The sequence below is a fragment of the Salmo trutta genome, chromosome 1, assembly GCF_901001165.1.
Source record: "Salmo trutta chromosome 1, fSalTru1.1, whole genome shotgun sequence".
NCBI lineage: Eukaryota > Metazoa > Chordata > Actinopteri > Salmoniformes > Salmonidae > Salmo > Salmo trutta.
Window position 1 is genome coordinate 59,315,136 of NC_042957.1, and position 26,260 is coordinate 59,341,395.

At 44.2% G+C, this 26,260-nt stretch overlaps 1 protein-coding gene across 1 annotated transcript; it reads right to left on the reverse strand.

Annotated features, from left to right (window-relative positions):
- Positions 1–106: 106 nt before the first annotated feature.
- LOC115203033 (excitatory amino acid transporter 2-like) lies at positions 107–23,223 on the reverse strand. Its single transcript, XM_029767317.1, has 11 exons — positions 23,179–23,223; positions 13,158–13,337; positions 11,021–11,173; positions 10,134–10,390; positions 6,626–6,731; positions 6,277–6,403; positions 4,223–4,456; positions 3,030–3,224; positions 2,519–2,653; positions 1,768–2,206; positions 107–1,593 (listed from the first exon to the last, which is right to left on the reverse strand). The coding sequence occupies exons 2-11, from the start codon at positions 13,330–13,332 to the stop codon at positions 1,309–1,311; spliced, it is 2,106 nt and encodes a 701-aa protein (XP_029623177.1). The 5' UTR covers positions 13,333–13,337; positions 23,179–23,223; the 3' UTR covers positions 107–1,308.
- Positions 23,224–26,260: the final 3,037 nt, after the last annotated feature.

The window sequence follows — 26,260 nt, forward strand, 5'->3', positions numbered from 1 at the left end:
TTCATCACTGTCTTTAGTCACAAAATGTTGACGTGTGTCCCCTTTTTGTAGTACTAATCTGTACACAGTTTTTACACAAGGTACAGAAATAACCAAATCTTTGTCATTGTAATTTAAATAAATCTCTAAGATTTTATTACATACAATATACACACAACCTGGATCTGCAAACCTGCGTTAAGACTGAAGGATTTGGGTAGGCAGTAATGACCTTCAACGAAAGGCATTTCAGAGGGACAGAGGAAAACAAATCAATATGACTGAACCAATGAGAATATCTCTTAATTAACCAATAAATAATTAAAGTACAAGAGTAATGAAACAACAAGTAAATTAATACATTAACCAAACTGAAAACAGACTGCTGTGCAACAGACTGAAGACTGTTGTGCTGGAAATGTTTTATAAAAATATTAACAACCATCATTTCAGACACCAGACAATGACAAAAAATGACTAACCGTACATTAATACTGAGAAATAACAATATTAACAACAATAACCGTATTATGATTGTCATTTCAGGACAAGTTGAGGTACAAGTTGAGGTAAAGTCAAGTGAAGTGTTGAGTTTGTAGAGGACAAGGAGAGGAAGAGAAGAGGGAGAGAGGAGGTAGAATAGTATAAAAATAGTTTGACTACAGTGTGTTTGTTACCTTTAATTACATATAGTTGCTTCACGCAAGTTTATCTCACATTTTAACTTACACATAAGTAGAATTAGTATTTATTTGTTGAATCGTTCTATACAGTACAGCTGGAGATGGATGACGTTCTACACGTGACCTTTTGGAAGTTGAGAAGAGAACATTTCTGAATGTGCGTTAACTGACACTGAACACAAAGATCTCAGTACAGCATCTCTCTCAGCCACGCTAGAGGGTGGAGGATAAGGTTGAGGAACTGGCTGGCTGAAATGATTAGAACAACACAGTGATTATCAGAGAATAGAGCTGGGTTGACAGAGGACACAACACTAAGTTAAAGCTCCCTTCTGCAGCACACTGGAGCGCAAAAGTTAGGGCATACTTTAAAAGATTATTAAAGGGTGTTGCCATAGCAACATACATATCGTCATCGCTCAAAGCAAGCTTATTGATCCCTGATCATGTCAAACAGGACTCAAATCACACAAGAACACTCAAATCAGACAACTGCTAAATAGTAACCATTTGTAGAGCACTGCATCCACCAACCCAGACCTCTATCTAAAACACCACAGTGGTACTAGGTGGTAGCGTGCAGTAAATTGGGGGAAGTGTAGTAAAACTGTGGTAAAACAGAAGTGTTTTCATAGAGGCGTCCCAATCAGGGCAGGTCGCAGGGCAGGATGGTGTTCCTGCGGTCGTAAGCAGTGTCGTCACTCTCTTCTCCTTCACTCCCCTCATCCAGCACCCTATCCCTCTCCTCCTCTTCCTCTGTCTCGCTCTGATATCGGTCGCTGTCTCGCCCCCGCAGTCTCTCCCTCTCTCTTCCTTTATCTCTCTCTCTGTCTCTTTCCCTGTCTCTTTCCCTGTCTCTTTCCCTGTCTCTTTCCCTTCTGTCTCTATCCCCTCTGTCTCTCTCTCTGTGGGAGCGAGGGAGTGTGGGGATCTGGGAAGACAAAGAGAAATAGAGTCAGAAACAGGCCATCAAAGGACCATCCAACTCAAACGCTCACACAAATATTCCATTGATATCAATACATGATAAACAAGAAGTTAGGATTGAGCCCTAGGACTAGTGGTAGCTGTAACCCTGCAGTAAGTCAATGGGAAGCCAGCCTACCTGGTTGTCGTGGCTTGGCAGGGCGCAGTAGCCAGGCTCTGTTCTGCGGAGGATGCGTGGGGAGTGGGTACGGAAGGCAGAGGGCCGTGGGGAGTGGGAGTGGGAACAGTTGGAGCGCGGGGAGGGAGAGCGGACAGAACGGGGGGACGGAGAGCGGACGGAGCGGGGAGAGTTGGTGATGGAGTAGATCTGTGACAGGTTGGAGTGGCCATGGTGGTTGAGTTTGGGCGGGCGGGGGGAGCGTGGGGGTAACTCGGGGGGTCTCTTGGGGTCCACCAGGTCTATCTCGGTGAGGACAGGGGGCGGGGGGATGAACTCCTCATCCTCAGGGGAGAGGAGCTCCGCGTCAATCTCAGCTAGCTCTGCCCTGGACAGGTGGTCCACAATCCCAGCACCAAACGAGTCGCCCACCACGTTGATTGAGGTACGCATTCTGTCACTGACCCAACAGACAGACAATGCTGGAGTCAGCCATGACTGATCACTGTGTTACAGGTACACTACAAGACAGGAGCTCTCATGGACGAGTAGATGCCAACAATAGCAATGCCATCTACAGCTAAGTACCACTCTACCCTTTACAGTTGACAATATGCGTTGCATTTTGACAGAGCTTGACGTACCCTACTTTTCATTCATAGAGATAATCAGCAACATTGAATCATTGTAGTCTAATGTCATCATGTTGTTAAAAACAAAGACCAGAGTATCTGAAGTGTAACATCACAGTGATTGTGTGTATGTGACTCACAGCAGCCAGTCGACAGCGATGAGCAGGCTGATGTCCTGGGTGGGCAGGCCCACAGCTGTAAGGATCAACAGCATGGTGACCAGGCCTGCACTGGGAATACTGGCCGCTCCCACGCTGGCCAGGGTGGCTGTCATACTGAGAGGAGAGGAGGGGAAGGAGTGAGGGAGAGGAAGGAGAAGAGGGAATTGACGTTACACACACGTTTCTCATTCCAAGACATTGTCACCACAGAATGCATTAGCATGTGACTCATAAAAGTCATCAGCAACCACAACTGATACATACAGTAAACCTACAGTTAGATGACTATTTCAAGGTACAAAAACCCATGGAGGAAGTGACACAGCTTTCTCTTACACACATACAGAGCATGACAACCTTAAAACCATCACTACACTTTAGTACTATACCTAAAAGCATAATATATTACACCCAGGTAACACACCTCAACACAAAAGTATCCTGAGAAACCCCCTGAGCCAGGGTTGTTAGTGGTAAAGAAGAGGCCTACCTGACGGTAACGATCTGTCCTGCGTCCAGGTTGATGTCGTTCATCTGAGCGATGAAGATGGCTGCCACCGCCTCGTACAGGGCTGTCCCGTCCATGTTGATGGTGGCTCCGATGGGCAGCACGAAACGCGTCACGCGCTTATCGATCTTCAGATTCTCCTCCAGACAGCGAAATGTGACAGGTAACGTTCCCGCACTGAGAGAAGGAGAGAGTGGGTAAGAAAGGGATATAGACAGGTAGAGAGAGATAAAGGGATATAGACAGGTAGAGAGAGATAAAGGGATATAGACAGGTAGAGAGAGATAAAGGGATATAGACAGGTAGAGAGAGATAAAGGGAAGAAAATGAAAATGGGGAGAGAGGGTATAAAGATGTTATAGAGAGAGAGAAGTATTGAGAAAGAAAATAATGACAGAAATTGTGAGGGAGCGTGAGGGAGGGTGAGAGTACAAAGTGAGAGTTAAAAAAGAGGGGAGGGGGACAGAGAGGGGGAGAGAAGGGGTGAAATCTAACAGCATTATCATAACAGCAAGTGTATTTTACAATCCAACATGTGAATTGCAGGAATTTGATTTGAGCCTAAGCTAAGCCCAGGTCATAATATAATTACAGAAAGTTGATAGGATTACTGTTATTCTGTAAAGCCTCCCTAATGCGTCAAAATGACAGTTGGTTTGAGCAGCACGACAGATTCTGAAGCAGCGGAAACATGGCCAGTTTGGCCCATACAACCTTATCCAGAGCCCCAGACATTTACAACACAGGGTCTGTCTGTCTGTCTGTCTGTCTGTCTGTCTGTCTGTCTGTCTGTCTGTCTGTCTGTCTGTCTGTCTGTCTGTCTGTCTGTCTGTCTGTCTGTCTGTCTGTCTGTCTGTCTGTCTGTCTGTCTGTCTGTCTGTCTGTCTGTCTGTCTGTCTGTCTGTCTGTCTGTCTGTGATCACCCAGATTCATGCACAGTTGGCTCTGTAGCTCTGGTTTGTCAGCCCTCTTATTCTGGGTTAACCTAAATAGCCCAGCAACCAATACACAGTGACATAACACCCCTCCATCACATTTACTACAGTACCTGATGCTATACAGTACCATGCAGTGCTATTAAGGAAAATACACGCCAGCGCAAATGATCTAAACATAGTATATACACCCCCCCCCCATACACACACCCAATCCCCCCTAGAGGGTTCCTCCCCTACCTGCTGGCGGTGCCCAGGGCAGTGATCCAGGCCTGGAAGATCCCGGAGTAGAAGGTGAAGGGGCTCTTCCTTGTGATGGAGAAGAAGATGAGTGGCAGGATAATGCCCCCGTGGATCATTAGGCCCACTATGACTGTCACCATGTACATGCCCAGCTGTCTAGCCACCACCTCCAGGTCCCCGATGGCTGCTATCTTCCCTGAGATCAGAGAGGCGATTCCAACTGGAGAGTACCTGGAGACACAACATTGCTAATGAGGAGGCTTCTTCCAGAATTTTCCAGGTGCAGGAAAATATATGGGGAGAGGAAGCCACTTTAGACTATTGAGAGGCAGTGGGACTAGGTGATAAGGAACCACTGCTGGGCAGGTCATAGGTCATAGGTCATAGCAACACAAGCTTAGCATCTGAGGTGTAAGGGTACTGTGTGTTGATCTGTGAGGAAGATGTAATTTAGCCAGAGTTGTTTGGTAGAGTAAGTAGTATACTATGTGTGACCAGTGTGTTTAGTGTACTGTGTATGACATGTTATTTGTATATACATGCCGGTTTGTTTGGCCAGCTCTGTAGGCCTAGTAGTGAGTCATGTGTTTAGTGTGTAAAATGGGTGATTTACGTTGGGTTTGTGGTATGGAGAACACAGTTCCCTTGGAAAATGTGCTGCACATCAAGATGTCCCCTGAGTATGTGCTTCTTTTGGTGGAGAGGGAGAGAGAGAGAGAAAGAGAGGGAGAAAGAGAGAGAGAGAGAGAGAGAGAGAGAGAGAGGATGTGTGTTTTTCTCTCTCTCAGTGGTATTGGCCAGTGTCGTGTGAAGTCTCTCTGTCTCTCCCCCTTCTCTCTCTTTTCCCTCGCTCTTTCAGTGCTACTGGACTGTCTGCTACTGTTCTGCAAAGCATCAAGGCTTTCATCGCTCTCCAAGGACATGGATCTCACCACATCCCTCTGTCCCACCCTGCATCAGTCTGTCTGCGCTCTGATTTGTGCTGGCCTGCTGAGCAGCTAGTGGCTCCTTTCCTGTCTGTGGATCCATTACGTTCTGGACCTGTTTCACCCTCTCCCCCCTGGGAACCAGAAAGGCTTCTGCTCTGCTCCCACTCCTGCTAGTCCTCAGCATTCCACACACTGTCATGTCTTAGGGAATTCTTCTCCCTATATTTCTCCCTTTTCCAATCCTCTCTCTGCCCCTGGTCCCGGTTCCCACCATTTTTCTCATGTACGAAGTCCTCCCCTTATTCATCACTGTCAGTGAATTCATTACTGTCTTTAGAATGTTTTTCAGCACTGCAGCCATTGTTCCACTGGAGGAAAACAGACCCATACAGAGACACAGACAGGGACACAGACAGGGACACAGACAAGAGGACATAGCCTGGGACACAGACAGGAAGACACAGACAGGGACACAGACAGGGACACAGACAAGAGGACATAGCCTGGGACACAGACAGGAAGACACAGACAGGGACACAGACAGGGACACAGACAAGAGGACATAGCCTGGGACACAGACAGGAAGACACAGACAGGGACACAGACAGGGCGACACAGACATTAAGACACAGACAGGAAGACACAGACAGGAAGACAGAGACAGGGACACAGACAGGGACACAGACAGGTAGACACAGACAGGGACACAGACAGGAAGAAACAGACAGGGAGACACAGACAGGGACACAGACAGAAAGACACAGACAGTGACACAGACAGGAAAACACAGACAGGAGGACACAGACAGGGACACAGATAGGGACACAGACAGGGACACAGATAGGGACACAGACAGGGACACAGACAGGAAGACACATACAGTGACACAGGGAGGAAGACACAGACAGGGACACAGACAGGAAGACACAGAGAGAAACACAGACAAGGACACAGACAGGGACACAGACAGGAAGACACAGACAGGGACACAGAATGGGACACAGACAGGAAGACACAGACAGGAAAACACAGACAGGGACACAGACAGGAAGACACAGGCAGGGACACAGACAGGGACACAGACAGGAAGACACAGACAGGAAGACACAGAGAGACACGTACCACATGATCATGCCCACCATCTTCATGATGATCTCGTTGAGGATGTTGAAGAACTCTGACATGAGCTTCCCCTTCTCTCCCATCTTCCCCATGCACATTCCAAATGTGATGAAGAACCCAATTAAACCTTCAGAAAACATCATTACAACATTAAATCATCTGTTCATAAAGAACCAATGTGCTCTCTCAACATGAATGATGAATATATGATGAATATAACTAAACCAATGAAACAAAAGGAAATAGACATAATAGTATTCCGTCCAATCAACAGAAAGAGAGTTGAACCGAACAGGATATTGTTGCCCGCTCAGTGAATAGAGAGGAAAGAACCATAGCATTCTCTCACCCAGAACATTCATGCCCCATTTGAACTCCAGTTTCTTCTTGCTGACTATGACCGGTTCTGTCTGGTTCGGGGGCATCACTGACACTTTCTTTGCTACTGTTTGAACCTGAAGAGAGAGAGTGAGAGGTGGGGTGGAGAGGGGGGTGGAGAATAGAGAGAGAGAGAGAGATGTGGGGTGGAGAGGGGTGGAGAATAGAGAGAAAGAGAGAGAGGTGGGGTGGAGAGGGGGGTGGAGAATAGAGAGAGAGAGAGAGAGGTGGGGTAGAGAATAGAGAGAGAGAGAGAGAGGTGGGATGGAGAGGAGGGTGGAGAATAGAGAGAGAGAGAGAGGTGCGGTGGAGAGGGGGGGTGGGGAATAGAGAGAGAGAGAGAGAGGTGGGGTGGAGAGGGGGTGGGGAATAGAGAGAGAGAGAGAGAGAGAGAGCAACCACCAGAAAGATGAGAGAGATGTTTAAGCAGACAGAGAAGAAGAGAGGGGGAGGGAGAGAGAAGAGGAAATATGGAAAAGGGGGCTGGGGATCGTCATGCAATTTCTTGGCTGATCTGCAAAAGCAATTACAATATCAATTAATCTTTGACGAAGCAAACGCAGTGACAGCACACAACGAGAGAAAGGATCCTTATAAGCCCAGGGCTGAACAGCACACAAGCACACACACATCCACATACGCATACACACACACACACACACACACACACACACACTAGGCAGATGCCTTACTGTAGTAAATGAAGACAACCCAACGGAGCTGTAAAGAGATTAGCACCAACAGAAGGTCTGACCCTCACCCAGTCTAACACAGAGTATTTCTAATCATTTAGACACACGCAGAGAATGTGAGCGATAAGGAGAGAGAGAGAAAAAACACAGGATTTGGACAAAAGAAGGCGACTGCTGCGACATGATTGAGGTCTGGATTATCGCTTAAAAATGATCCGACTGCTTGGATTAACAGCAATCATATCTGCCAGGCAGTGTTGCTTTATAAATCACACAGTCTTGTCCTGCCTTGTCCTGTCCTGTAGTCTCCTGTCCTCTCCTGTCCTCTCCTGTCCTCTCCTGTTCTGTCCTGTGGTCAGCCACCTAGGTACAGGATCATGTCCCCTTGATGCTAGGACAGTAGAGTCCCTGCTCATCTTCCAAAAACGTCTGAAACCCTACCTCTTCAAAGAGTATCTTAAATAAGACATCTTCGTCTCATTCCCTCCGTCCTCGCCCCTAAAAATAAAAAATAAAAACCTGCACTTTTCCTACTAGCACTGACTTTGCTGATAACTTCTCCAGAGGACAACTGTTCTCACTACGACTACGATGTGTGGTTGTCTCACCTAGCTATCTTAAGATAAATACATGAACTGTAAGTCGCGCTGGATAACAGCCTCTGATAAATTCCTAAAATGTCATGTGAAAATGTCAACACGAGAACAGCTATTGGTCAATACAAGGGGAAAGAGGTTCAGAGGGAGACATCAAATGTCCAATGCAACAACAAAAGCTTGGAATAAAGAGAGGGAATTAGGATCTGCACAGCTAACACCACACACATGTGTTGGTCTGCAGAGTCATCCTTTTCTGGGAAATGGAAGGATCATAATATGGAGCGCTTGGGACTTTAAGGTTCTAGCTGCATTTCTGTTCAATGTTCTCTACCTATATAGTACTGTAAATACCCCAATTCATGTTGTTCTGTTCAATGTTCTCTACCTATATAGTACTGTAAATATCCCAATTCATGTTGTTCTGTTCAATGTTCTCTACCTATATAGTACTGTAAATACCCCAATTCATGTTGTTCTGTTCAATGTTCTCTACCTATATAGTACTAATGTCTTCTCTACTCTAAAGCAAAACTCTACTTCCATGATAACGTAAGCCATTCCTTTTGATGAACTAGTTTGTGCATATACAGTCCCGTCAAAGTATTTGATGAACTAGTTTGTGCATATACAGTCCCTTCAAAGTATTTGATGAACTAGTTTGTGCATATACAGTCCCTTCAAAGTATTTGATGAACTAGTTTGTGCATATACAGTCCCTTCAAAGTATTTGATGAACTAGTTTGTGCATATACAGTCCCGTCAAAGTATTTGATGAACTAGTTTGTGCATATACAGTCCCGTCAAAGTATTTGATGAACTAGTTTGTGCATATACAGTCCCTTCAAAGTATTTGCTCCACTTGACTTCTTCCACATTTCGTTGTGTTACAGCCTGAACTTAAAATGGATTAGATAGAGATTTTTGGTCACTGGCCTACAAACAATACCCCATAATGTCAAAGTGGAATTATGTTTTAGGAATTTTTACATATTATTACAAATGAAAAGCTGAAATGTGTTGAGTCAATAAGTATTCAACCCCTTTGTTATGGCTAGCCTAAATAAGTTAAAAAGTCAAAGTTTGCTTAATAAGTCAACCACAAAGATCAGGTTTTCCAATGCCTTGCAAAGAGGGGCACCTATTTAAAACAGTTACAGAGTTTATGAGCTGTGATAGGAGAAAACTGAGGATGGATCAACAACATTGTAGTTACACCACAATACTAACCTAATCAACAGAGTGAAAAGAAGAAAGCCTGACAGAATACAAATATTCCAAAATATGCATCATTTTTGCAGTAAGGCACTAAAGTAAAACTACAAAAAAATGTGGCAAAGAAATTACCTTTATGTCCTGAATACAAAGTTTTATGTTTGGGGCAAATCCAACACAACACGTCACTGAGTATCACTCTTCATATTTTCAAGCATGGCGGTGGCTGCATCATGTTATGGGCATGCTTGTGATCGGCAATGACTAAGGGAGTTTTTTTTAGGATAAAAAGAAACGGAATAGAGCTAAGCACAGGCAAAATCCTAGAGGAAAACCTGGTTCAGTCTGCTTTCCAACAGACACTGGGAGACAAATTCACCTTTCAGCAGGACAATAACCTAAAACACAAGGCCAAATATACACTGGAGTTGCTTACCAAGATGACGTTGAATGTTCCTGAGTGGCCTAGTTACAGTTTTGACAGAGCTTGAATAATTTTCAAAAGAATAATGTGCAAATATTGTACAATCCAAAGCTCTTACAGACTTACCCAGAAAGACTCAGACCTGTAATCGCTGCCAAAGGTGACTAACATGTAATCGGGTTGAGCACTTTTCTAATCAAGATATATTACTGTTTTGTTTTTCACAAATATTTTACAAATGTTATAATTTTTCTTCCAGTTTGACATTACAGAGTATTTAGTGTAGATCGTTGACAAAAAAAGACAATTAAATTAATTTTAATCCCACTTTTTAACACAATAAAATGTGGGAAAATAAAGATGTGTAATACCTTCTGAAGGTACTGTAACAATCAATTGTGAATTGGACACAACTGCCCCATAAGCCACGCATTCCCAATGCTGGTCATTAAAGTCCAAATCTCACAATAACAACTGAACAACCATTGTTTGATGGGGTCAGGGTTTAGTTCTGCGTCTGGGTCCAGTTCTAGTTCTGGGTCTGGGTCCTACCTGTTGGAAGCAGGCCTGCACCAGGTTTTCAGGGAACAGGTTCCTGATGAGGTCCAGGAAGGCGTCCATACTGCTGACCTCCTGGTTCTTGGGGGCCGTGTCCTGCTCCTGACTGCTCCTGAGTTTGGGGTTTCCCGGGTGGATCCCCAGGACCAGGATGACCCCCAGGACGGCAGCTATGACCGTAGTGGACATGTAGTAGACCATGGCCCTGGACCCCATCCTCCCACTGGAACGAGCATCCAGACCAGCCAGACCTGGGAGGGAGAGAGACAGGCTGATGAGCAGGGCACATTCCACCTGCGTGTGTGTGTGTGTGTGTGTGTGTGTGTGTGTGTGTGTGTGTGTGTGTGTGTGTGTGTGTGTGTGTGTGTGTGTGTGTGTGTGTGGATGTGTTTAACTACTCTTGTGGGAACCAGAAGTCCCAACAGGAATAGTAAACAAACACAAAGTTGACCACCTGGGGACATTCTGTTAGTTCGCATGAGGTCAAATGCTATTTCTATGGGGTTTAGGGTTAAGGTTAGAATTAGTGCTACGGTTAGAATTACATTAAGGGTTTGGGGCTAGGGTTAGTTTTAGGGTTAGAATTAGGAGTTAGGGTAAGGTTAAGGTTTTTGGGTTAGGGTTAAGGTTAGGGTTATGGTTAAGGTTAGGGTTATGGTTAGGGTAAGGGTAAGAGTACAGGTTAGGGTTAGGGTTAGGGAAAATAGGATTTTCAATGGGATGGAATTGTGTGTCCCCACAAGGTTAGCTGTATAAGACTGTGTGTTTGTGTGTGTGTGTGTATGTGTGTGTGTGTGTGTGTGTGTGTGTGTGTGTGTGTGTGTGTGTGTGTGTGTGTGTGTGTGTGTGTGTGTGTGTGTGTGTGTGTTACAGCTGTGTACCTGTGATGAGGCTGGAGATGATGAGGGGCAAGATGAGCATCTTCAGCATCCTCATGAGGATGTCTCCAGGAAAGGACACCAGCATCAGGGTGTTGGGGTCTGTAATAGAAACATACCGCAGCAGCATCCCAAACAGCGACCCCGCTATTACACCTGTTACAGTTCACAGAGGAGAGGAGTAAGCACAACAGCCACACATTGGTTGCCTCTGTCACCCTTACAGCTTCCGTGAGAGCACAGAGAGAAGAGATTCCAGTGAAACGCTTCAGAAGAGCACTTGGAGAGGGTTTATAATCACAGCGTCTGACTCATTGGATTTCATTTCCATTCCAGGGGGATTTACAGTAAGTGCACTAGTGCCAACAAGAAGTGATGTGTACAGTGCATTCAGAAAGTATTCAGACCCCTTTACCTTTTCACACTTTCTTGCGTTACAGCCTTTTTCTAAAATGGATTAAAAATAAAAATCCTCATCAATCTACACACAATACCTCATAATGACAAAGTGAAAACGTAACTACAAGTATTCAGACCCTTTGCTATGAAACTCGAAATTGGGCTCAGGTCCATCCTGTTTCCATTGATCATCCTTGAGATGTTTCTACAACTAGATTGGAGCTCACCTGTGGTAAATTCAATTGATTGGACGTGATTTGGAAAGGCACACACCTGTCTATATAAGGTCCCACAGTTGACAGTGCATGTCAGAGCAAAAACCAAGCCATGAGGTTGAAGGAATTTTCCGTAGAGCTCCGAGACAGGATTGTGTCGAGGCACAATCCTCCAAAAAATGTTTTGCAGCATTGAAGGTCCCCCAGGACCACAGTGGCTTCCATCATTCTTAAATAGAAGAAGTTTGGAACCACTAAGACTCTTCCTAGAGCTGTCCGTCTGGCCAAACTGAGCAATCGGGGGAGAAGGGCCTTGGTCAGGGAGGTGACCAAGAACCCGATGGTCACTCTGACAGAGCTCCAGAGTTCCTCCGTGGAGATGGGAGAAACTTCCAGAAGGACAACCATCTCTGCAGCACTCCATCAATCAGGCCTTTATGGTAGAGTGGCCAGACGGAAGCCACTCCTCAGTAAAAGGCACATGACAGACTGCTTGGAGTTTGCCAAAAGGCACCTAAAGGACTCTCAGACCATGAGAAACAAGATTATCTGGTCTGATTAAACCAAGATTGAACCCTTTGGCCTGAATGCCACGTCTGGAGGAAACCTGGCACCATCCCTACAGTGAAGCATGGTGGTGGCAGCATAATGCTGTGGGGATGTTTTTCAGCAGCAGGGACTGGGAGACTAGCCAGGAATGAGGGAAAGATGAACGGAGCAAAGTACAGAAAGATCCTTGATGAAAACCTGTTCCAGAGTGCTCAGGACCTCAGACTGGGGCGAAGGTTCACCTTCCAACAGGACAACAACCCTAAGCACACAGCCAAGACAACACACTAGTGGTTTTGGGACACGTTTCTGAATGTCCATGAGTGGCCCAGCCAGAGCCCGGACTCGAACCCGACTGAACATCTCTGGGGAGACCTGAAAATAGCTGTGCAGCGACACTACCATCCAACCTGACAGAACTTGAGAGGATCTGCAGAAAAGAATGGGAGAAACTCCCCAAATACAGGTTTGCAAAGCTTAGCGACATACCCAAGAAGACTCAAGGCTGTAATCGCTGCCAAAGGTGCCTCAACAAAGTACTGAGTAAAGTATCTGAATACTTATGTAAATGTGATATTTCTATTTTTTGGTTTTTATACATTTGCAAAAATGTCTAAAAACGTGTTTTTGCTTTGTCATTATGGGGTTTTATGTGTAGATTGATGAGAAAAAAAATGTAATCAATTTTAGAATAAGGCTCTAACTTAACAAAATGTGGAAAAATGTAAGGGGTCTTTATACTTTCCGAATGCACTGTATGTACTAACTATATTCTTGATATGTAACTACGGTGAAGAAAACTTAGAGAGAAGTGCCATGTGTGTAAAATGTAATAAAATGTTTATTTATAAAAAATAGTGCACTAGCGCAGGGAATACAGAGAGCTGAAATGCAGCGTAACACTTTATAACCACTGAAGGCAATGAAATAATTGATTTCCTGACAGTTGACCACCATGAAGCGAGGTAGGCACCTACCCAGTATAGTGAGGACGAGCAGAGAGTTTCGGATGAGGAAGCCACAGTAGGTTCCCAAGAAACTATTGGGAAGTTTGGGTTCCAACAAGTCCAACACTCCAGCGCCAACAATGGGTGGCAGTGCCTCATCATAATGGGCCTTGTTAGACTGGTGGACTGGCTGCTGATTCGTCATCCTGTCTGTGGTAGAGAGGGAGATAGTGAGAGAGGGAGGTGTACTGTGAGAGCACACATCTGCCTGGTCAGAAAACAGCCCCATGCCTCTTCCTCTGGTGTAAGCATTACAGTGGCTCCCCTTAGCCTTTCTATTGGCTTGGGGAAACGTACACCATATTGTTGTCTTACATCTGGATCCTTGAGATCTGCAAAGACAGAGGGGGAAGAGGCGAGGAGTTGTTTTCAGACCAGTTTAACACCATCACCATACCAAGGAAAGACTGAAACCGTTGGGTGATGTTGACTAAGATGAGTAACGTAGATCTGACAGATCAGTCAGGTTAAGGTCTGATAAATGTCATTACATTGAGAAGGAATGTACCCACAACCTGAATAATACAGGATATGGCGGTGGAGAAAGATGGATGGAAAACAATTGGGAGAGAGGCGGAGTAACAAAGCACTCTGACAATCATCTGAGAGTCATGTCATGGGAATGATCAACGATAATCTGTCAATGTGAGTGATGGTGCACAATTCTATTCAAGTCAAGCAGAGAATCACTGAAGTCACCCCCACATCACAACCTAAACCAAACCCCCACTTCTGCCAGAGAAGGAACATCCAGCCTAACATCAGATATCAGACTAGACAGGTTCAAACATAGTCAAAACAATAGGTGGACGTGCAATCCAAACAAGACCTTTACATAAAAACACCAATATTATGTAAGCAACGTAAATCTGATCAGGTTTGATATATTATAATAATATTCAACTAATAACTACTCAGTCTGCCTAGTCTGTCTGTTCCAGTATTCCAATGCAGTGACCAGCAGCACCAGCTCCAACAGAGTGTAGAGAGGGATGATGAATCCCCCTCCCACCAGAGATAAACACATCTGGAGAGCAACATGGCGGTGTGTGAAGTCAGCGTCAGGAACCTGAGTGGCACGTTTACAAACAGACCGCCGCCGCTGGACAATTGCATATGATTATAATTCATCAGCCATGCAGATGGCATTTCTACATAAGGAAGAATAGAGAAAACACTCACCAAAATGCACGTAGACCAGTCTAGTCTAACCTCCTTCTATTCCCTCTCTCCTTCCTTCTTTACCTCCTCCACTCTCTATGGACCTCACCCTTTGACCTCGCTTCTCTCCATCGTGCTCTCTTTCCCTGCTCTGTTCATCAGCTTGTCTTCATCTGTCGTTTAAAGTCCAACAACAGTTGCTGCCCAGGCATAAAGAGGGATTTCCAGCAAATGCAACAACAAAAAATTGGGGGGAGGGGAATCTCTTGCCAAGTTTCGATAGCAGACCGATATAATCCCTTTTGAACTGTTTGGTGGGGGGAAGGGGAGGTGCGAAGGGGGCTCCCTGTTTCTGTTACTGTACCAATCCTCTTTGCAAAATTCATTTCATTCTTAACATAAAGAACAATGTTTACAAACATCCAGGAGACAATGTACTGTACTCCAATTACCCAGCAGTCCTGTTGTTGGAGTGTGAGTCAGAAACCCCACCATGATCTGATGAACTGTAGAATCACTGTACTATCAGAAAACACAGAGTAGACCAATGAACACACAGAGTGTTTATGGGCATCCCAAATAGCAATCTTTTCTCTATATTGTGTACAATTGACCCAGGCCCATAGGGCTCTGGCCAAAAGTAGTGCACTATAAAGGGAAAGGGTGCTATTTGGGACACAGATCTCATTGCCAATACTTTGTTCAGTAGGATGGCAGTGCCAAAGACAGCCCAGGTCTACAGCTCTTAGGATGGGTATTAAGACCTCGGAGGAGGTCAGACAGAGGACCCGACCTCATAGAATGACATATACAGTAGTATTTTAATAAGATCTCTATGCCCGACCCACTGTCCTACCAAACGTCAGGATGCATCCTGCATCATGTAATGAGGATATATCCTGAAGATTGAACAGTGCATAAATTGCAGTGACATGCTCAACGAACTGTAGCCTGCTGTAGCCGTGTTGCAAATCCATTTTCTTCCCTAGACTAAGGGATTATTTTCCGTCTCTAGGAAATGTAGGAATGGCCTGAACAGTGGGATTGGGAGCTAGCCTCCAAGGCTCCAACAGACCAACACAGAAGATAGTCCACATGTAACTCTGGTTCCAATAGACCAACAGGGAAGAAAGTCCACATGTAGCTTTGGACCAGAGCTCGCCTCCAACAGACTGAAAGGGAAGACAGTCCACATGTAGCCCTGGACCAGAGCTAGCCTCCAACAGAATGAAAGGGAAGACAGTCCACATGTAGCCCTGGACCAGAGCTAGCCTCCAACAGAATGAAAGGGAAGACAGTCCACATGTAGCTCTGGACCAGAGCTAGCCTCCAACAGACTGAAAGGGAAGACAGTCCACATGTAGCCCTGGACCAGAGCTAGTCTCCAACATACCGACACAGAAGATAGTCCACATGTAACCCTGGACCAGAGCTAGCCTCCAATAGACCGACAGAGAAGATAGTCCACATGTAGCCCTGGACCAGAGCTAGCCTCCAACAGACTGAAAGGGAAGACAGTCCACATGTAGCCCTGGACCAGAGCTAGTCTCCAACATACCGACACAGAAGATAGTCCACATGTAACCCTGGACCAGAGCTAGCCTCCAATAGACCGACAGAGAAGATAGTCCACATGTAGCCCTGGACCAGAGCTAGCCATAGGGACTTGTCATATTAGTTTTTGTTACATCATATCACATCATATCACAGATGAGTAATGTGCTTAATAATGTAATGTTCATCATAATCTCAGCACCCAGAACAGTATCTTGAATGCAGGCTTGCTAGCTATATGATTGTCAGTCTTTTACAAGATACTATATACATTAAAGCAGACAGTCAATGGGTTTACACTGTTAAGTCAGAGCCCTTACGGTAAATCCAGGATTTGGTCAAACATGACAGAGATATTACAACCTTGGCAGGTAGGTTCAAAGGCCATGATCTCTCTGAGAAGAAAGCTACAGTATTCCTCAGGAAAAGGCTTTAGGGAAGCACTCAGAACAGAAACATGTGTTAGAAATGAGCATAAAGCACCAGGGATGAAGGAGGATACTTCAAGGATAGCAAGTCTCAACGGGAGGAGAAAGCTGTAATCCTTACTGGCAGGGCTGTTACTGGCAGTGGTGTTTTTCTTTACGTGTCGTGCCATGTTGAGCTCTCCTGGATCAGCAAGAAGGCCAGAGTGAAACTAGTTCCATGCATCCAGATTCCAGAGATACTCACATCCCCTGAATGGTCATGCCAGTCAAGTCAGGAGGGCTAATCTCGCTCTCTTTGATTAGGAGGAGAGACTTACATCACCATAGTATGTAATCCAATATCGCTGAGCTATCAATGCACATATTAACATTGGATCTGAAAACGAACTACCTATGTTATGATCTCTCTCAGAATCACTATCAGTATCACGATCACTATCAATATGACTATCACTTTCACTATGACGATCAGTGTCTATCACTGTCATTATGACGATCAGAATCTATCACTGTCACTATGATGATCAGCATCTATCACTGTCACTGTCACTATGATGATCAGTATCTATCACTGTGACTGTCACTATGACGATCAGTATCTATCACTGTCACTATGACGATCAGTATCTATCACTGTCACTATGACGATCAGTATCTATCACTGTCACTATGACGATCAGTATCTATCACTGTCACTATGATGATCAGAATCTATCACTGTCACTGTCACTATGACGGTCAGTATCTACAGTGTCTTCAGAAATCATCACACAATACCCCATAGTGACAAAGTGAAAACAATGTTCTGAAATTTTAGCAGAAATATTGAAAATTAAATATAGAAATATCTAATTTACATAAGTATTCACACACCTGGGTCAGTACTTTCTAGATGCAACCTTGGCAGCGATTAAAGCTGTGAGTCTTTTTGGGTAAGTCTCTAGATTGTGCCACATTTGCCCATTATTATTTCAAAATTCTTTAAGCTCTGTCAAATTGGTTATTGATCATTGCTAGACAACCATTTTCAGGTCTTGCCATAGATTTTCAAGTAGATTTAAGTCAAAACTGTAACTCGGCCACTCAGAAACATTCACTGTCTTCTTGGTAAGCAACTCCAGTGTAGATTTGTCCTTGTGTTTTAGATCATTGTCCTGTTGAAAGGTGAATTCATCTCCCAGTGTCTGAAGGAAAGCAGACTGAACCAGGTTTTCCTGTAGGATTTTGCCTGTGCACTAGCACCGGCTCCATTCCATTTATTTTTATCATACAAAACTCCCTAGTCCTTGTCGATCACAAGCATACCCATAACATGATGCAGTTTCCAAATATCTGTAATTGTTTTAAAGTCATTATTGGCCTCAAAGTGAAATCCCTGAGCGGTTTCCTTCCTCTCCAGCAGCTGAGTTAGGAAGGACACCTGTATCTTTCTAGTGACTGTGTGTATTGATACTAATTAATGACTTCACCATGCTCAAAGGGATATTCAATGTCTGTTTTTTATTTTTACCCATCTAGCAATAGGTGCCCTTCTTTGCGAGGCATTGGAAAACCCTGGTCTTTGTGGTTGAATCTGAGTTTGAAGTTCACTGCTTGACTGAGGGACTGTACAGATAACAGTATGTATGGGGTACAGAGATGAGGTAGTCATTCAAAATCATGTTAAACACTATTATTGCACACAGAGTGAACTTATTATGTTACTGGTTAAGCTAATTTGTACTGCTGAATTTATTTAGGCTTGCCATAACAAAGGGGTGGAATACTTATTGACTCAAGACATTTCAGCTTTTCATTTTTAATAAAAATAATAATTAAAACATAATTCTACTTTGACATTGTGTGTAGGCCAGGGACACAAAATCTCAGTTTAATCAATTTTAAATTCAGTCTGTAACACAACAAAACGTGGACAAAGTCAAGGGGTGTGAATACTTTCCAAAGGCACTGTGTCAGTGGTGAATGATGGTCTTTAATGACAGTTTTTTCAAAAACTTTATTTAACTTGGCAAGTCAGTTAAGAATAAATTCTTATTTACAATGACAGCCTACCGGGGAACAGTGGGTTAACTGCCTTGTTCAGGGGCAGAATGACAGATTTTTACCTTGTTAGCTCAGGGATTCAATCCAGCAACCTTTCGGTTACTGGCCCAACGCTCAAACCACTAGGCCACCTGCCGCCCCAAAAGTATTAACCAATGACTGGGGTATTAATTGAACTCCACCATGGAGAGACCCACGCATGCTCTCATCCAATCAGTGACCCTCCCTGCCCCTGACCAATCAGTGATGTGGGTTTAGGAGACTAAACAGCTGTGCGATGGCTAGCCCACCGCTATAGCCCCACCCCGTGTCTACAGCCCTATTAACTAACAGGACATGGGAGTTTATATGCATTTACATTGAGCTCTGTGTATGAGATTGTGTAACCATTTGTCTTTATCACGTGAGCATGTTGTGTGTGTGTGTGTTTGGTGTGTGTGTGGGGGGGGGGGGGGATTATTTCCATTTGTTGACTGTTTGGTGTGATTTTTGCAGGGAAAGAGATATAATCCCATATCCCCGTCCCTTCTTCCAGAGAGAACAAGGGAGGGGGTCATGAAACTTTCGACTGGATACTACTACAACACTGCACTGATATGTATAGGTTAACAAGTCCATATAGAAACATAAAACCAAAGTTTATTGGTCGCGTACACAGATTTGCAGATGTTATCGCAAGGATCAATACAGGATTAAGATTGAATCCTACTACACTGGCTCTGGTGCTGGTCGGATGTGGCAGGGCTTGAAAACTATTACGAACTAGAAAGGGAAACCCAGACGTGTGTCACGGCTGTTTGAAGGATCGGACTAAAAAGCAGCGTGTTCGTAGTTCCACATACTTTCTTTATTGTGAAACTAAATGCAACACACCAAAAATACTTGAATACACAAAAACAACAAACCGTGACGCAGAGAGGAAAACACACTACACAAAAGATAATCACCCACAAAACCAGAAGAGAAAAACCCCTACTGTCACGTCCTGACCAGTAAAGGGCCTATTTGTTATTGTAGTTTGGTCAGGACGTGGCAGAGGGTATTTGTTGTACATGTTTTTGGTTATGTGTTTATATAGAGGGTTATTTTGTGTAGAGTGTTTCTGGGTTTAGTGGTGTATCTATGTAGAAAGGGTATTTGATTTAAGTGGTTCGGGGTTTATTAGATATGTATTTATGTAAGATGGGGTGTTTGATTTAGGTGTTCCGGGTTGTTGGGTATGTTCTTGTATTGTATTTCTAGGGGGCTGGTCTAGTGTTGTATTTCTGTGTTGGCCTGGTGTGGCTCTCAATCAGGAACAGCTGTACATCGTTGTTGCTGATTGAGAGTCATACTTAGGTCGCCTTGTTTTCACCTGTTAGTTTGTGGGAGATTGTGCTTGATTAGCTGTGTGCCTGACAAGACTGTCCAGTTCGTTTGTGTTTTGTATACGTTTATTGTGTTTCCCTTCTTCACCAAATAAAAAGAAGATGAGTATATATTTTCCCGCTGCGTCTTGGTCTTTACCCTACGACAACCGTGACACCTACTTAAATATGATCTCTAATCAGAGGCAACGAGGATCAGCTGCCTCCAATTAGAGATCAACCCAAACAATACCAACATAGAAATAGAAAAACTAGAACTTAAACATAGAAATAGAAAACATAGCACAACCACCCAAAACACCCCCTGTCACGCCCTGACCACTCTACTATAGAAAATAACAACTTACTATGGTCAGGACGTGACAACGTGAGTTGCCCAGCGACGTGAGCCTACCAGACGAGCTAAATGCCTTTTATGCTCGACTGTGTGATAACGCTCTCGGTAGCCGATGTGAGCAAGACCTTTAACAGGTCAACATTCCCAAAGCCGTGGGGCCAGACGGATTACCAGGACGTGTACTCAAAGCATGCGCGGACCAACTGGCAAGTGTCTTCACTGACATTTTCAACCTCTCCCTGACTGAGTCTGTAATACCTACATGTTTCAAGCAGACCACCATAGATCCTGTGCCCAAGGAAGCGAAGGTAACCTGTCTAAATGATTACCGCCCGTAGCACTCACGTCAGTAGCCATGAAGTGCTTTGAAAGGCTGGTCATGGCTCACATCAACAGCATCCTCCCAGATACCCTAGACCCACTCCAATTCACATACCGCCCCAACAGATACAAAGATGACACAATCTCAATCTCAATCGCACTCCACACTGCCCTTTCCCACTTGGACAAAAGGAACACCTATGTGAGAATGCTGCTCATTAACTACAACTCAGCGTTCAACACCATAGAGCCCATGAAGCTCATCACTAAGCTAAGGACCCTGGGACTAAACACCTCCCTCTGCAACTGGATCCTGGACTTCTTGACGGGCCGCTCCCAGGCGGTAAGGGTAGGCAACAACACGTCTGCCACGCTGATCCTCAACACTGGGGCCCCTCAGGGGTGTGTACTTAGTCCCCTCCTGTACTCCCTGTTCACCCACGTCTGCGTGGCCAAACATGACTCCAACGCCATCATTAAGTTTGCTGACGACACAACAGTGGTAGGCCTGATCACAGACAATGATGAGACAGTCTATAGGGAGGAGGTCAGAGAACTGGCAGCGTGGTGCCAGGACAACAACCTCTCCATCAATGTGAGCAAGACAAAGGAGCTGATCGTGGACTACAGGAAAAGGCAGGCCGAACAGGCCCCCATTAACATCAACTGGGCTGTAGTGGAGCAGGTCGAGAGTTTCAAGTTCCTTAGTGTCCACATCACCAACGATCTATCATGGTCCAATCACACCAAGACAGCTGTGAAAAGGGCACGACAAAACCTTTTCCCCCTAAGGAGAATGAAAAGATTTAGCATGGGTCCCCAAATCCTCAGAAAGTTCTACAGCTGCACCATCGAGAGCATCCTGACTGGTTGCATCACTGCCTGGTATGGCAACTGCTCGGCATCTGATTGTAAGGCGCTACAGAGGGTAGTGCGTACGGCTCAGTACATCGCTGGGACCAAGCTTCCTGCAATCTAGGACCTATATAATTGGCGGAGTCACCGGAAAGACCATAAAATTGTCAGAGACTCCAGTCACCCTAGTCATAGGCTGTTTTCTCTGCTCCCTCACGGCAAGCGTTACTGGAGCTCCAAGTCTAGGTCCAAAAGGCTCCTTAACAGCTTCTACCCCCCTTCTAATCCTACCCACATGTACAAATTACCTCGACTAACCTGTACCCCCGCAAACTGACTCGGTACCGGTACCACCTGTATATAGCCTCGTTATTGTTATGTTATTGTGTTACTTTTTATTATTTTTTACTTTCGTTTATTTGGGAAATATTTTCTTAAACTCTTCTTGAACTGCACTGTTGGTTAAGGGCTTTAAGTAAGCATTTCACAGTAAGGTCTACACTTGTTGTATTCGTTGCATGTGACAAATAAAGTTTGCTTGTGTTTCTAGCTCCAACAGTGCAGTAATACCAAGCAATAAAAAATACACATAGTGTGTATAGTGTGTGCAGCACACCAACATGCGCACACAGGCATGCAGGCAGGCATCACACATAATCTCACCTCAGAAATTTTAATTCTAGGTTCAAGGAGTTTACTCATACAGCATATGCACATACACCCACACACACGTGCTAAGGGCATATTCAGACCATATAGAGAAAATGGATGTAGTGGGTTTGTATGTAGTGTATTAACCCTCTGTCTCAGGCTCAACGTTAATCAGATTTGGTTGTCGATCAGTAGAAAAACTCCACTTTAACCTCAGTGACAAACTCTGGTGTCAATAGACCATGACAGAGAGAAACAATAGGGAGTTTGTGTATTTTTCATTGACTGTTCATCAGTGTGTGTGCATCTGTGTGTGTGTGTGCATCTCTGTGTGTGTGTGTGTGTGTGTGTGTGGCAGCCCCTCCATTCCTCTCTCTCGGACTGTAATCTGAGTGTATTAATCTGTTGTTTGAACTCCTTAAGCACAGACTGTTTATCACATCTGCTCTCTTCACCCTTCTAAATCTCTGCTATTTATAAATCCTCCCTCATACTCTCTCTTTCCTCTTTCCTTTCGATCTGTCATTGGAATGCAATTCCTCCAGCAGAAGCTGTTTTATTCTTCCCAATCCTCCAGGACAGTTTATCCATACTCTCCTTTTGACAAAAATATCCGTTGAATGTTCTCTTTTTTTTCATCTCCAAACGCAAACTCTGTCTTGGTTCTCTCTTCTTCTCACTCTGACTCTAAACACAACTACTTGAAACGCAACAGCTGGGAAAGCACTTCATTGGAATGTAAATAGTCATATAGTCAGCTAATTCTGAGGTTCCATAGCACTGTTAATATCCATTACCACTGACTACACTCCAGTGAAAGAAAAATGATGATACAGAACATTCCATAAAATCGAATGAAGATGAACGATGTACACACACACCTACACCTATATACACACACCTACATCTATATACGCACACCTACACCTATATACACACACCTACACCTATATACACACATCACCACAGACAATCTGGTAGCAGTACCAGGATATAAAGACAGTCAATGTGCAGCACATTCTGACTGAGAGAAACAGAGCGAAAGTGACATGAGCACATGGACTCCAAATTCATAGCAATTCAGTGAATGAAAAATAGCACTGACAATGGTAGTACAACAACATTTCTGGTAAATCCTATGCACATGCTGGGGGAGGATTTGAGACGAACATGAAAGAAATGTCCAGACATCACTCAGAAGATGAGAAAGATCAGAGGGAGGTCAGGTGAAGGGATAGAAGGAACGAAGAGAAGGGAGGTAAAGTCAGTCCTACCTGCTGTGTGTCGTCTCCCATCCAACCAGAGCACGGCATCGGGAGAGACACAATGAAGGGAGGAAAGGATGGAGTGGTAGAGAGAGAAAGAATAGGCAAAATCCCAGTCCTTGCGTCATCTGAGAAAATTGGCAGATTAATAAAACAGCTTGGATCTCTGAGTCCCCTCGCTTGCTCCTTACTCTCTCTCCGTCACTCTCTCTATTTCTAGTTCTCTTTATGCTTCTTTTCTACTCCCTCTCTGAAGTCCTAAGCTGAGTTGTACCTCAAGGTCAGCGTCTAGTGATAGACTACTAGCTCCTGATCAACTCTATTGCAGCCACTAGCTTTCCCTTGTTTTGGTTCTTTTAAGTGCTCATTTGGAAAGAACTTTGGGCTGATAATACACAAATATATGTTTATTGTCACTATAATCATTACCATAGAGAGTGAGAGCAGGCTGTGGAGGGAGGGAGGGAGACAAAGGGAGAGAGAGATTTAGAGAGAGAAATGAGCTAGCTGTAAGAGACAGTTGAAAGAGAGTGGGAGTGAGGTTTCATCCCAATATTCTCTCCTTCCACCTGAAGTGTGCACTTGATCACTACTCCCAACAAATTTAAAAGCAATGTATTGGAGTAGGCACGCTAGAGTGAGTTTCCATATACCAGTCATTTCCTTATAAATCCATGAAGGGACGTGAACAAGTGCACACTTCTGGAGGAAGGAGAGATTATTAAGATGCAGAGTTACCTCATACTCATTAGTCATGTCAATCAATGGCTAATGCTTGACTTCTGATGCAGGTACCTCCACCCTTCCACTTGGGGGCAATAAAGGGCAGGGAAACATTGATTTTACCTTCGCTAGTAGGTACGTAGAAGATAGAAGTTGCCCTTAACCACAGATCAGGATCAGTTACCCCATACTCCAATCATGAATAAAAGTGAGGTTTGCATTTGAGCATCAAATGTACAATAATATCTATAATAACGCTGAGTTATGGAATTGCATACTAGCGTTTTATTACACAAATGGAATAAGGAACAGTCCCTATTGTGTTATTTAAAAAAACACTCAAAGTCATTAATATGCAATTAAAGTGAAATAGCCATGATGTCAGTAGTGTTACTGAACAGACCAAGCACTATGTCAACCAAGCACTATGTCAACCAAGCACTATGTCATCCAAGCACTATGTCAACCAAGCACTATGTCATCCAAGCACTATGTCAACCAAGCACTATGTCAACCAAGCACTATGTCAACCAAGCACTATGTCATCCAAGCACTATGTCAACCAAGCACTATGTCAACCAAGCACTATGTCAACCAAGCACTAAGTCAACCAAGCACTATGTCAACCAAGCACTATGTCAGTGTTATTAAAGCAGTGTGTGCTACATTTTGTCTTGTGTGACGTAATAACAAGTCCGTGACAATGACAGTGTAACAAGGTACAAGGGATAAGGATAATGACAGGGTGATTTAAGTAAGCGCATCACAGAAACCCCTGACCTCTGCTCTGTATGCATACACACGTACATGCAATGTCACATGGCTGACACACCTTCTGACACAGAGACACACAAATCCTCTGCCACATGCAAAGATACACACACAAACCTCCTACAACACACACAAACACACGCACACATGAACCGTCTACACAGACACACACGCACACACACACACACACACACACACACACACACACACACACACACACACACACACACACACACCCTGTCCTGTGGGACTGACAGATGGAAAGGGGCAGAGGAACAGAACAGGGACAGAGGCTTGTGGAATTGGGCCTGTACTTCCTTTGTGCAGTGGGTACGCTGTAAGTCTATCCTCTACTAATTGCCAGAGCGGTTCACGTACAAAGTCTGCCTGTGAAACCCTATACTGCCGGGTGTCGTTCAGTGAGTAAAGTTTACAATGTGTAACAATGTTCCTCTGGCAGAAAAAGAGAGGGAGAAAAGACCGATGGATAAGGGGATGGAGAGAAAAGACCGGAGATGTACACATAACGGAGAAGTGGAGATGCATAAGGGAGAGATTGAATCGAGGTACAAACATGAAGAGACATCATATTTTGCATTGATACCGTTATGAGTGAGAATCAACTGTCAACTATAGTATATACAGATCTAGGATCTTAATTTGATCACCCTGTTGCAGGAGAACTTGTAGTGTATTTGAGGTTTAAAAAGGCTTCTGAAGTTCGTAATTTCCACTTAGAAATTTCATACTTGATTTTGACTTACGAAAAATATATTAACCCCTACAAAATGTACATTAATAATAATCCACATAATATTTCCCATTTCCTGTTGCTGCAGGATTATTTTCCTGCTGTCGCAAACTGTCTCAAATTAAGATCCTACATCTGTAGCGTGAGTTGCCAGATAATGTAATGCAGAGCCCGCTCTCCCCTCAGCTCTAGTTTCTCTCCCATTCAAACCTGTTTCTCATTAAGGATTAAACTGAAGTTAGTCCTCTGTTCCCATAATTAAGACATTCCTTACGTCCAACTCCTCAGATTTTTTTAAATTCCCCTAGCTCTCTCGCTCTCCCACACTTTCTCCCAAAGGTGAATATTACATACAGGATATAGACTTGAGGCTTTCTGTGTGTTCGTGTAGCTGTGTTAAATGTTTTTATGAGTGAGTATGTGTATAAATGTATTTATGAGTTTGTGTGTGTGTGTGTGTGTGTGTGTGTGTGTGTGTGTGTGTGTGTGTGTGTGTGTGTGTGTGCGTGCGTGCGTGCGTGCGTGCGTGCGTGTGTTTCAGTGGCGGTGTGTGTGTGTGTGTGTGTGTGTGTGTGTGTGTGTGTGTGTGTGTGTGTGTGTGTGTGTGTGTGTGTGTGTGTGCGTGCGTGATTGTGTGTGTTTGAGAGGAGGACTCTGTGAATTTCATAAAAATGAAAATAGTGAAACATTAAGAAAGTTATCATTTTTAGATAAAACTATACTAAATATATTCACATGTTACCAAATAACTGATTAAAACACACTGTTTTGCATTGAAGGTCTGCGGTAGCCTTCTCACACCTTTCCATAGACCTACACAGTAATTAAGACTACTTCCGGAGGGTG

Bases quoted from the DNA above. Each gene is read 5' to 3' on its own strand.
- LOC115203033 (XM_029767317.1), bottom strand. From the start codon at position 13,332: ATGACGAATCAGCAGCCAGTCCACCAGTCTAACAAGGCCCATTATGAT. The intron at 6,732-10,133 runs GTAGGACCCAGA...CTCTCTCTTCAG, and splicing joins TGCAGGCCTGCTTCCAACAG to GTTCAAACAGTAGCAAAGAA. The intron at 4,457-6,276 runs GTACGTGTCTCT...TTGTGTCTCCAG, and splicing joins ATGGTGGGCATGATCATGTG to GTACTCTCCAGTTGGAATCG.